The following is a 13,206-nucleotide window of genomic DNA, read 5'->3' on the forward strand; positions in this document are numbered from 1 at the left end:
CAAGTCAAAGAGAGAGAGAGACGAACAAATCTGTGTCTTTATTAGTAATCATCTAATTAGTAAATATAGTAAATGGTAAAGTTTGTATTTGCATTTTAAGCTGAAGTCATTTTATGTGACTTCTAGTTGTGGGATACAGTATATGAGATTTGCCGACCATGTTTGCTGATATCATCACTGGACCATGTCGATTTTCTCTGGTACTCATTCTCTCTCATGCACCACCAGACCTCTTGACATGGCACTCTCTCATAGGCCTTCTCCTAATCAATATACACCATATACAATCTTTTCTGTTTTTCTCGATGCTTCTCTATCAGCTGTCTCAATGCAAAGTCTGCATAAGTAGTTCCTGTCCCTAGCATAAAACCAAACAGCTCCTCTCTTTTGGTGGTCTCTTCCCTAAGCCTTTTCTCTATAACCCTTTGCCAAATTTTCATCCCTCTATAGTTTCTACAATCCTGAATTTTACTCTTCTCCTTATAAATGGATTCAATCACCCTGTACCTCCACTCCTCAGGTATTCTCTCCTGGTCAGCCAGCAAACAGAAGTATACAAAAATATAATGAATTGATTGCTGGTTAAGGGTATATTTTACACAAATATCAGAAAGCTTTTCTTTACGCAGAGAACAATAGATGCATGGAGTAAGTCATCATGCAATGACTACTCATAGATTTCATTTTTTCAATTAGTAAAATAGATTGCAAAATTATTGTAATCAATGAAATGTCTTTGCAGCATATTTACTTATGTCACACAGTATATTCTTTATTAAGATTAAAGAGAATTTATTTATTTATTAAGTTGGGGTTAATGGATCATTTTACCCTTGCTGATTAAAGAAAAATGAATCCAAATGAAAAGAGCCAGATTTTAAATGGTTCCATATGGAAAAAAAATTAAAGCAATCAGTAAAATAATCTTACTTCTGTCCAAATAAGTGGAAATGCAGACTACATTGAATATCCCTTGAGATTACATACTTTGTGGACATTTGCTTGACAACATCAAGTCATTGTCATTGTAATGGTAGGCATACAAGTTAGATTTTTCCTGGACTGTGTGGGATTGTTGTCATGCTCCTGCCATTTTTTTGTTCCTTGCCTCAGAACCAAATAATTTTAACACAAAAATATATACAGTACTTAACCTTTGTGAGCCATGATGTGCGGTTTTGTACTGTATTGCATTATTAGGTGCAGTCACTTTAAAGACCATTTTACTTCTGCTCTTCACCTAAATATCAAGTACTTTTATGTGCTCTATTTTTTCTCAAGGAAGGAGCTACCTGCTCATACAAAGAAACATGTTGTACAATAAGCACTTTACATTATTTCAGTTCCTTCCTACACATTGCCTTACAGTATAGACGCTTTACTATATTAAGACACATAGATACAGGCTGTAGGTATTTACTTTGTTTACAATCTAATACACACTACTGCATAATATAAATTATTAGTCTATAAAAAATCTGCAATAAGTGTACTTAGAGAGTTGTAAGAACTTATGTATTTTGTTAATCTTCAGTAGGTTTCCCATTTTCCTCCTTCTTTCCAGAATGTATAGATTGGCTGCTGCATGTAAAGTGCTTGCTGTTTTTACTTGTTTAAACCTTTCTTTGCTATGTCATTATTTGTGGATGTAATTATAGTTTGGCTCTGAAAAACACTCAGACTTTGGATAGATCCATTTATGGTTAAACATCATTGTTTTGTGTTACACCTGAATTTGATATAAGATAAGCATTACTCTGGATGGGTTGCAAGTGTATTGCAGCATTCACGTGCCCACAGTCAATCATACATAACTCATTTGAATTGTCTAATTAGCCCAGAATGCATTAACAGGAAACTGGATTACCTGAATAAACCCTACAAACACAAGGAACATGTACAAACTCTAATTATAGTCATTCTTTTAATATTTATTTATAGCTTCTGAGATTATCAAATTTATAAAGTAACCTTGAGCAAACAAAAATAAATATCAAATGTTACTTCTGTTTTTTCTCCAAAGTATAATTTCTGTTCTCCTTGTCACACTATAATTTATTTACTTATTAAATGCTCAAGAAAACAGACTTTAATAACCAAAATGAAAAAAAAGAATTTTATAAAAAGAAATATAACAAAAAGGTTCATTTTTAAAATATAAAAGTATTTTATTAGTTCATTATTTCAAATGAAAAATTTATTTTCAGTGTCCGGTGCATTAGTTAATACATTTCACTGCCTGCATCAAATTTTGTTATTAAAGTGCATTTACTCTCATTTATTAAGTGAATTAACTTATTCCAAATGAGTGTTCTGGGGACAAACAGCAAATTCACCTAAAATAATAATTGGATTAAAATTAATCTGTTAATTCGCTTCCCGGGTCCTCCCTGCGTGGAGTTTGCATGTTCTCCCCGTGTCTGCGTGGGTTTCCTCTGGGCGCTCCGGTTTCCTCCCACAGTCCAAAGACATGCTGGTTAGGTGGATTGGCGATCCTAAATTGGCCCTAGTGTGTGCTTGGTGTGTTTGTGTGTGTCCTGCGGTGGGTTGGCACCCTGCCCGGGATTGGTTCCTGCCTTGTGCCCTGTGTTGGCTGGGATTGGCTCCAGCAGACCCCCATGACCCCGTGTTTGGATTCAGCGGGTTGGTAAATGGATGGATGGATGAATCTGTTAAAGTAAAGCATCCTGGAAAACTAAAGAAAAAAAGCAAATGAGCATTTTTGAGTGAGTATGAGAGTGTGCATGGGTGAGCGAGTGATCATGCCCTGAGAAGGATTACCATCCTGTCAGGAGCAGGTTCTTCTCCTGTGTTAGATAACTGATGGAATAGACTTAGATCTACATAACAGACAATGCTGATTTGCAATATTAATTTGACTGAATGAATAGAAAATGTAAGTATTAATTCAGCACACGTGTTAAACAATGGCTGATTTCCGCTGCAGAGTAACAATTGCAAGTTCCTTGTACCCTGTACGTGTGTAACTAAAATCTTCTCTAACTCCTTGAGACTGGGTACCTATTCTCTCATTTATAATGTATTTATACAGCATTATATTCAGATATATTCAATACATATGTCAAGTGTATTTATTTTAATGTATTATGTAATCATTATTTTTTATTCAAATCTTACTGATAAACAGAGTCATTTATGTTGCTTTTGGGATGGCCTCTCACTTCCCATCACACTAATTTGGAGCAGGCTGGATAGAAAAAGAAAGTGTATATTTTAGAAAATGAATGACCTTATTGATGTATACAGTAATCCCTCCTCCATCGCGGGGGTTGCGTTCCAGAGCCACCCGCGAAATAAGAAAATCCGCGAAGTAGAAATCATATGTTTATATGGTTATTTTTATATTGTCATGCTTGGGTCACAGATTTGCGCAGAAACACAGGAGGTTGTAGAGAGACAGGAACGTTATTCAAACACTGCAAACAAACATTTGTCTCTTTTTCAAAAGTTTAAACTGTGCTCCATGACAAGACAGAGATGACAGTTCTGTCTCACAATTAAAAGAATGCAAACATATCTTCCTCTTCAAAGGACTGTGTCAGGAGCAGATCATGTCACAGAGATAGAGAAAAGCAAACAAATCAATGTTTGGCTTTTAAGTATGTGAAGCACCGCCGGTACAAAGCTGTTGAAGGCGGCAGCTCACACCCCCTCCGTCAGGAGTAGACAAAGAGAGAGAGAGAGATAGAGAGACAGAGTTTGTTTTTCAAGCAAAAATCAATACGTGCCCTTTGAGCTTTTAAGTATGCGAAGCACTGCAGCATGTCGTTTCAGGAAGCAGCTGCACAAAAGATAGCAACGTGAAGATAATCTTTCAGCATTTTTAGAGGAGCGTCCGTATCATCTAGGTGTGCGAACAGCCCCCCTGCTCAATCCCCCTACGTCAGGATCAGAGAAAGTCAGCGCAAGAGAAAGAGAAAAGTAAGCTGGGTAGCTTCTCAGCCATCTGCCAATAGCGTCCCTTGTATGAAATCAACTGGGCAAACCAACTGAGGAAGCATGTACCAGAAATTAAAAGACCCATTGTCTGCAGAAACCCGCGAAGCAGCGAAAAATCCGTGATATATATTTAAATATGCTTACATATAAAATCCGCGATGGAGTGAAGCTGCGAAAGGCGAAGCGCGATATAGCGAGGGATTACTGTACATTTGTTTGTATATGTTTTACTATTAATTTCACTTTGAATTTTCTGCATACCCTTATTATTTCACTGATAACTTCTGCATTGTCTGAATTGGTGATTTATATGTCCTTCAGTTCTTGAAGAGGCATGTCACTTATACAAATTTTTTTTGGATAGGCCTCATTATATTAATGTGAGTTTTTCATTTTCGGCAGCTCTCCTCTTGCAAGGCTCCACAAAATAGTGAAAGAGCTTGGTGAGAAACTAGTGAGAAGAGCTGTTCCATGCCTTTTATTATATATTTAGTTTGAGATTCACTCTTATACTACACTATAATGAAGATTTTACACTCCCAGTAACCCTAAAATTGATTTAAATGGTTCCAAGATGGCACCGACCTGGCTGCCATGGTTTTCAGGTGCTTTTGTTCTTTATGTATGTATGTTAAACTGCGTTCTTCGTCGACTTCACAAATTACGTTTACTTGTGAAGAACTTTTGAACATACAGGACATAGTTCCACCAGATTTATTTCCTATGTTTGTTTGTGATGAAGGAGATTTACCTCAGACGTTTTGCCCCCTTCACTCATGTTTTACTGGGAGATACAGAGGTAAGTGGGCTGGTGCTTTGGAGACGCCATGGCTTTTGTGCTTTACTCCTGGTGATCTGTTTTTCAAGTATTCACTTGCTTGTCAAAAAAGCTTCTGATCCTAAACAAACTTACACAGGGCTACTCCTAACCAGTTTTTGCAACATATAAATGGTAACTATGTTGTTTGTCTATTTATAAATATTTCATATATGCTCAAATTGTACTATTTTAAACTTATTGTTTTTTAGTTTTTCTCATTATTAGGTTAACTTATTGAAGTCTGCAAATGTTTTGTTCAAGAAATTGTTGTATTTGTGTAGCGGTTGCACTGTATTACGTTAACCATGGGTTGTAATTATGCTGTTTTGTGTTGGTAATATCTTGTATTTCATGCTTGCACCTAACCCAAGTCAGTTGTGGTGTGATTCACATGATAGCAGTAAAGTGATTCTGATTCTGATTGAATTGATGAATGAAATACAGTAATCCCTCGCTATATCGCGCTTCGCCTTTCGCGGCTTCACTCCATCGCGGATTTTATATGTAAGCATATTTAAATATATATCGCGGATTTTTCGCTGCTTCGCGGGTTTCTGAGGACAATGGGTCTTTTAATTTCTGGTACATGCTTCCTCAGTTGGTTTGCCCAGTTGATTTCATACAAGGGACGCTATTGGCAGATGGCTGAGAAGCTACCCAACTTACTTTTCTTTCTCTCTCTCTTGCGCTGACTATCTGTGATCCTGGCGTAGGGGGTGTGAGCAGGGGGGCTGTTCGCACACCTAGACGATACGGACGCTTGTCTAAAAATGCTGAAAGATTATCTTCACGTTGCTACCTTCTGTGTGCAGCTTTTAAGTATGCTGCACGGTGCTTCGCATACTTAAAAGCTCAAAGGGCACGTATTGATTTTTTTATCTGTCTCTCTCTATCTCTCTCTAACTCTCTCTCTCTCTCTCTCTGCTCCTGACGGAGGGGGTGTGAGCTGCCGCCTTCAACAGCTTTGTGCCGCAGTGCTTCGCATACTTACAAGCCAAACAGCCCTATTGATTTGTTTGCTCCTTTGAAGAGGAAGATATGTTTGCATTCTTTTAATTGTGAAACTGATCTGTCATCTCTGTCTTGTCATGGAGCACAGTTTAAACTTTTGAAAAAGAGACAAATGTTTGTCTGCAGTGTTTGAATAACGTTCCTGTCTCTCTACAACCTCCTGTGTTTCTGCGCAAATCTGTGTTTCTGCGCAAATCTGTGACCCAAGCATGACAATATAAAAATAACCATATAAACATATGGTTTCTACTTCGCGGATTTTCTTATTTCGCGGGTGGCTCTGGAATGCAACCCCCGCGATGGAGGAGGGATTACTGTACTGTAATATATTAATATAATGTCAGTTAAAATATTTTGGTTCAAAATGATATATAAACAAGCAACAGCAAAGTGTTAAACATAGAGAGAGGTATCCAAATGAGAATGTATTGAAATATTACAGAGTTCAAGCAGTTGTAGAAAATATTTTCCTATCCTCCATGTGAAACTGAGGAATACATTTTGCAGGCAATAAGCAATATCAATATAGTGACTCTAAATTAGATTGAGTGGGTTGGACAAGGCCACAAAGTACTGAATCAAGTGGTGTATTTATTGATACATTTTATTTTTTAAAGGGTGGTATCACAAGCATATTCCACTTGGAGGAAACCTTAGACTCTCTCTCTCTCTCTCTCTCTCACTCACTCACTCTATCTCTCTCTCTGTCTCTCTCTCTCTCACTCACTCTATCTCTCTGTCTCTCTCTCTCTCTCTCTCTCTCTCTCTCTCTCTCTCTCTCTCTCTCTCTCTCTCTCTCTCTCTCTCTCTGCCAGCCTGGGAATTTCCCAGAAAGCTATAAACTGCTGCCAGGCAAGGGGTGATGTTGTCTGTTGAAATTTAGTATTTTACTATTGTAGCCCTCACCAGGACCAGCAAAAGGAGTGTATAATGAAGGGATTTTTTAAAGATGTTTTTACTTTCATCCAGTATTGGACGTGGTTGAGAGCTACATGAATGTCAGATTTGCCTGAATATATTACACAAGGCCCTATAATGATTGCATATTTAAAAAAATAACTAAATAAAATGTCAACAATAAAAACCTTTGGATGTTTGAAAATTATGCCCCCCCCCCCTTTTCACAATCATTATTACACAACATGAGACTGCATTGAGAAAATCTTTTTACTAAGAGAACCTGTAACGATAATAACCAGTAAAATGCTGTTTTTATTTTTTTGTAATATAAAGGTTTTTTTTTTAAATATATTTAACCATATCATGTATGTGGTGTGTTTAAGTGCAGCTTCTGTGGAATAGGTGATTCCAATCAAAATAATCCAGTTCTTCTTGCTTCTTAAGACCATTCACTTTGTTTATTTTGCAAGTAAGTGGCTAACCAGTTTCAGTATCAAGTAAATGATAATTCTTAGAGTAGAGAGGGGCCGTTTCAACATCCAGACAAAAAGGTCTATCGGAAGATCTTGTTTTGTAGCAAAATAATGGACGATAATTATGGCTTTTATTTTAGTCTTTAAAATTTTATTGATTAAATTATTTATGCTAAACTGATGTTGAAAAGGTGACCAATAAGTAAATTATTGTATTCTGTGCCCTAGTAACTGATCTTTTTTATTTACATTGTAGTGCTCTGTAACTTGTGGAACTGGTGAGATGGAAAGAAAGGTTGAATGTCTGGATAATAAAGGTATACCCTCTGAGCTTTGTGTACAGAATGAAAAGCCAGAATCTAAAGCTACCTGCCAAAACAAAGAGTGTAAGTAATAGCTACTGAAGTTCACTCTTCAAAGTAAAGTCATTCTTTATTAAGAAAGTTAATGAAATGCAACATAATGTAGAAGAATGTAAGTTAAGGCAATTGAAAGAAGAGTTCAATATTGACAGTGTTAGCAGTCTGTGAGAATTTAACTGTAATATGTTTTGAAGCTTCAGTTATAGTGTCCTCTGCAGATACCGTTATTATGTTTTCTTGTTTCATTAAAATAAGACTCCTTTTCACACAGTGTTTGCCATATAATAACAATGCCATATTTACTAAGACATGCAAGGCACAGTTTATTCTTATATTCAAATTCACTATGTTGCAAATACATTTATAGTCATTGTTTATTTTTTCTCTCAATGGTTTCTGGACTAGCAGAACTTTTCAAGCAAACCATCTTCCTGTATCATAAAATAAATCCTTACTTTATTAATGTTTTTTTGCAATGGTTGAGTCACATTTCCTGGAATATAATTAATTTTTTTTCAAATCTCTTGAAATAAAACCCTGAACTACAGAGACAATGTACAAAATACTTGAAAACTGTGGCAAAATAAAGCACTTCAGGAGAAGCTCTTTGCACTTTTCCTCAGAATTTATTTTTGGATCAGATTTAATATGTACACGTTGTATTACTAGATCTTTGCTAGAACAATTTACTCACGGGTGTGCTGATCAGAAAACATAAACATCTTATGTACTTTGTTGTTTTATTGTCAAAACTGGCAAAAAAACATGTTATTTTTACATGTAAAAAAGAGAAAAAATATAAACAAATATAAGCAATAAATTTATTTACATGTTATCTCAGATGACAACAAATGATGTCTGATCTGGGTCTTTTCCATTAGTAAGTGGTATAAGTAGGCCATGTGGTGAGTCCAGCAATGTAATAACATGGTGAATGTTTTAAGGTAAAAGAGTGGCATGGTGATGAAGGATGCCATTCAGATTAATAGCAGCACACACCGATATATTTCACATACTGTCAAGGGACGTGCACAATGATACTCCCACCTCATTGCCTTCTTTTGACCAAGTTGAGGAAAGCTTCATCAATGAAAATATACTCATGATGGGTGACAGCAGCATCCATCTCTAAGACTACCTGCCAAATAGAACAAGACAACAGCAAATTATTTATAGCCATCATACTGTAATGCAGTAAAGCTAGATAAGTCAATGCTGCTGAAATGCAGAAGAATATGTGGTAATAGGTTGAAAATATATGACTGCACTAGCACTTTCACATGTCGTATAGTAGAGGTTAGCATACTTGCACATATCCGTTATGCAATCCTTTGACTCTGGTAGAATTTCATTCAGAGGGTACTCTGCACAAATACTTCAACCTCAAATGGTTGAACTGGAGGAATTGATTTACTGCAGACAGACTAACTTGGTAAATGTTATTTAATATTGTGTTGTCAGTGACTATGTTATATTTTATTTTACACAATCAAATTGCATTGTTGGTAAGAACCATTTCTGCAATAGCAGTTTTTTGCTGTAAAGAGTAGGTACCTTCCTTTTTGTCTCACTGTTCTTTAAAAATAGAAATATGAAAATAGGGTGATTACTGTATACTGCAGTACTATACATTCAGAATACAGAACATGTGTTTTACAGCACGGCACTGTGTTATGAATTGGCACATGAATCCACACATGTGGTTTTCTAGTTCTACACTATTGTACACAGGACGATACCATCTATACAGAACTATACAAATAATAACATACTGTACCTGAATTCATTTCTAAATGTCCACATGAGGGAGGAAAATGACATACAACTGAGGTTTGGTTGCCCTCTCCGCCCAGCCATTATCAAAGTAAAACTATGGTTCACAACACGGTCAACTAAGGTGGCCCTGATCTCATCTGAGATCACTCTTTTTTGTCTTTGTGCTTGACCTCTTAGTCGCCTTCATCCTCGACCTCAACCTCAGCCTCCTCTCCCTTCACTCTGTCTCAGTGCAGCATTGTTTTCCATTACTGTCAAGGGCTTATAAGCTCAGCTGAGCTTTTATGTATACTCAGCTTTGCTCAGCTAACTGGAAGTTGTGATTGTTTCACCTGTGGGGACTAGATGTGGAATATTTGTAATTTTAGTGTCTTCCATTTTGTGTGAATTTGTGTGAGAAAGTGTTTATGTGAACCGTTTCCTTTTTTACCCTTTTGGAAAATGTTCCACCATCTTCTGATGATAACCTGTATAATCATCATCATTAGTTTTAAGCCTCCAGATATTTCCTTGTTATGGAGTGACAAATACAAATCTTCATAACTTACACCATCTTTTACATTCTGGTGTGTTTTGCTCTCTTTTATATTTTTCCAGTAGCATCATTCTGTCTTCAGTGCAACTGTTCCCACTCTTATCTATCTTTAGTAATATCATTTAGAAGCCCATCATGCCCAAATACATGTCCCAACCATCTCCTCTGTCTCATTAAAATTGTTTAGCTCAATGTCGTTTCCTCTCCTAATCTTTTGAATGCCTGCCTATTACTAATTTGTTCTGCCCAGCTTATTCTCTCCATTCTTCACCAAAACCACATCTACTGTAAATTGCTTCTAAACATGTAATATCGTCTTTACTAAAGATCCAAGTCTCTGCTGCGTAAAGGTGAACACACAAGTGCTTTTACTATTTGATCTTTTTCAGTTTCCGTATTCAAGGGCACATCCAGAAGATTTTTAGTATGGTGGCCAGATAGGGCCAGTAAATATCATGGGGTGGCACACATAAAGTCTACAGCATAAGACAAATTACAAGGTGTAATGTACCACCTTAATTAAAGGATAAGTGTCTGTCTGTCCATCCGGCTGCTATGTATCTCTCATTCCAAAAGATAGCGTATGACAAACATTTTTGGCAATAAAATGCATTGCATTTTTCATTCTAACAGGTGGAGCATCACACAAATTAGCACTCCTTTTATGAAACTCATGCCAAATGATATCTAACAGAGACATATGCATTGCATTTACCATTCCTACAGATGGTGCACTGCAAACATTATCACTGAGGTCTGTGTTGATTACTTGAATTTCAACCTGTCTTAGATGGATAGCACAACTATTTATTAATCTAACAGGATTACATAACAGCAATATTATGTTAAAGAGTGCAGAAATCATATAATTCATTGCCCTATTAAATACAGTACCATATATTTTTAAGTTTTTGTAATCCCGATCAGTGTTTCAGGGGGCTGAGTCCTATCTCAGCAAGCACAGGTCACAAGGTAGGAACAACCCTTTGGACGGTCCATTACAAGGGAACACATTCACACAGACCACACATCCATTAGGGCCAGTTTACTGTTGCCAGTTCATCTAATCTACATGTTTTTGGGGAGAAAACTGGTGACCCCAGCGGACACCCACTCAGACATGGAGAGAACATTGTAGCCCCACACAGGGGTTTAGCGCATCAGGTGCTGGTATGGGTATGAAAATGAGTTTGTTGCAAAATAATAATAATAAAAAAAAATTATCCCCCACAGAATGGCTTTGAAACTAGCCCAGTTTGATGGAAAACCTATACATCTGGCAACTCTGCTTACATCACTGTGAAATGAGTAGTGGTCACAACTGCAAAGGAAATAGGCACACTTGAAATTCACTCTGTCAGTTTATAACATTTTTTTAAGGGTGCAAACTGTAGTGCCCTGTGGGGTGGTATTTTTATATGAAAGCTGTGGCCCCTATTTGTCACTCCTGTGCCATTGCCCCTATTCAGTTAGCTTTTGAGTAGGACATTTCTCTTGTTGCATGCGCTTTAAGCCCTTGTAATTCTCAATTTAATTTCTTTCTCACAGTAATCATCTTCTATGATTATGCTCCGAATGCATTGGAGATTGTATTGATATATTGACAAACATAAGCAAGTTACAAAATTAATGAGTACGACCACATAAATGAAAATAGCATAATAACAAAGCCTTGCATCTCCTTCATAGGTGATTTGTCAACAAGCTGCAGTGATGTACAGATGAAACAAGGATTTACAAAAGATGGAGAATATCTGCTTAGAATTAAGGGGAAAAGTGTTCAGGTATGTAATAAAAGTATATTTTTTAAACTCGTGTTATAAAAAATATTTTATTAAGCTACCTTTTCTTCTAGATCTACTGTGCTGAAATGCAGTCAGAACATCCAAAAGAGTATGTCACTTTACGAAGTGGGCAAACAGATAACTACTCTGAAATATATGGGTACAGGTTAGTAGCCCTACCTCTTCTGCATATATGTTCATTAATGTAAAAAGGTGACTTTTAATTAAAAAAATAGTTGCATTTAAATGAATCCATAAATGACAGGCGGTAGCTGTATAAAGATAACATGTTTAATTGTACCTCTTTCTCATTAAGCTCCCTAGTAGTATTCTATGGAAGTATTTATGGAACTTAATCATACAAAAAGTGGAGGATACCACAGTTATGAATTAAGTAAATCTTCACCCGTACCAATTTAAAATGTTATGATAAAAAACATTTAACTTACCAGAGGTGGTTTGTAGTATGCCAAGAAAAAAGGTTTAAAACCCTTAGAGATTTCACATATCATTTGATCACACATGTGTCAGTTTCCTCCTATAGTTATGCACTTGCTTCGATTTTATGTCTCCTATTATCAAAACTTTGTGACTACTGTCAGCAGTGACCAAGATCCAGTCAGCCTTGTCCATTCTGACCCCCCAATCATCCCCTATTTTTAATTGGCTATCTCTCTGACCCCTCCACCACCTAATAGCTAATGTGTGGTGAGTGTACTGACACAATAATGGCTACCATCACATCGTTCAAATGGGTGCTACACATTGATGGTGGCTGAAGTGGTTCCCCTCTGTCTATGTAAAGCACTTTGAGTAGCAAGAAAAGCACTATAGAAATGTAATTATTATTATTTTTATTATTGTTAAGTCATGGGACCATCACCAGGACTATCTGACTAGGTGGTACTACATTTAAGGGGACCTAGAATTTAAAATGTTTATTCAATGGGTGTATTGCAAGAGATGGAAATGGCAGACCCCAAGGTCAAGGACCTCCACTAGGCAGGCAGCAGCTTGTCTCCCAGAAGTGCTGACTCACCTGAAACATAAAGGCTAAGAGATAAGTATTTGTTGGTTTTACTCACCTCTAATGTTTCTGACAATTTAGTTAAAAAAAATGAAATTCTCCTCATTTCCTTCCTCTAAAACCAAAATCTTTGGGGGTAGTTTGTAGGCAGCTGCATACTCTTTTTCAATTACAGCTGCCCACTCCATGCTTCTGTTTCCTTCCAGAGAAGTCCACTCCACATTTTCATTTCCCCTGCAACCAGTCCACAATGTGTATTGGACTTCATCCAGTCTGCTTTGTCCTCTTCAGAAACGAAACCATTTAAAAAAATTCCGAAAGCAACTCTGCTGCATTCAGATACTTGTGTGTTGATGTTACACTAACCCATTCACTGACATAAGTGTACAGGAAACATCATTCTAGAGATCCGTTCTTACTTTCAGCTGCATTCACCGATGTAGGTTTATTTACAACTTTCTGGAGTTTCAAATTCTTTATACAAACACTGGGAACTTCTGTTCTTTATTTGTAACCATACGAAACATAATAAAAGGCTGGATGGAGGTTTATGCATAA

The 13,206-nt window shown here is 36.7% G+C and overlaps 1 protein-coding gene across 2 annotated transcripts in view; it reads left to right on the forward strand.

Moving 5' to 3' along the window:
• LOC114658728 (A disintegrin and metalloproteinase with thrombospondin motifs 20-like) overlaps positions 1 to 13,206 on the forward strand; it is a 403,005-nt gene that overhangs the window by 369,748 nt on the left and 20,051 nt on the right. For both annotated transcript variants that reach the window (XM_028810774.2, XM_051919511.1), the window contains 3 exons: positions 7,421 to 7,550; positions 11,527 to 11,621; positions 11,693 to 11,787. In XM_028810774.2, coding sequence (XP_028666607.2) covers positions 7,421 to 7,550; positions 11,527 to 11,621; positions 11,693 to 11,787 — 320 coding nt within the window. The remainder of the gene's footprint in view (positions 1 to 7,420; positions 7,551 to 11,526; positions 11,622 to 11,692; positions 11,788 to 13,206) is intronic.

This window comes from Erpetoichthys calabaricus, chromosome 1 (assembly GCF_900747795.2).
Source record: "Erpetoichthys calabaricus chromosome 1, fErpCal1.3, whole genome shotgun sequence".
NCBI classification, from domain to species: Eukaryota; Metazoa; Chordata; class Cladistia; order Polypteriformes; family Polypteridae; genus Erpetoichthys; species Erpetoichthys calabaricus.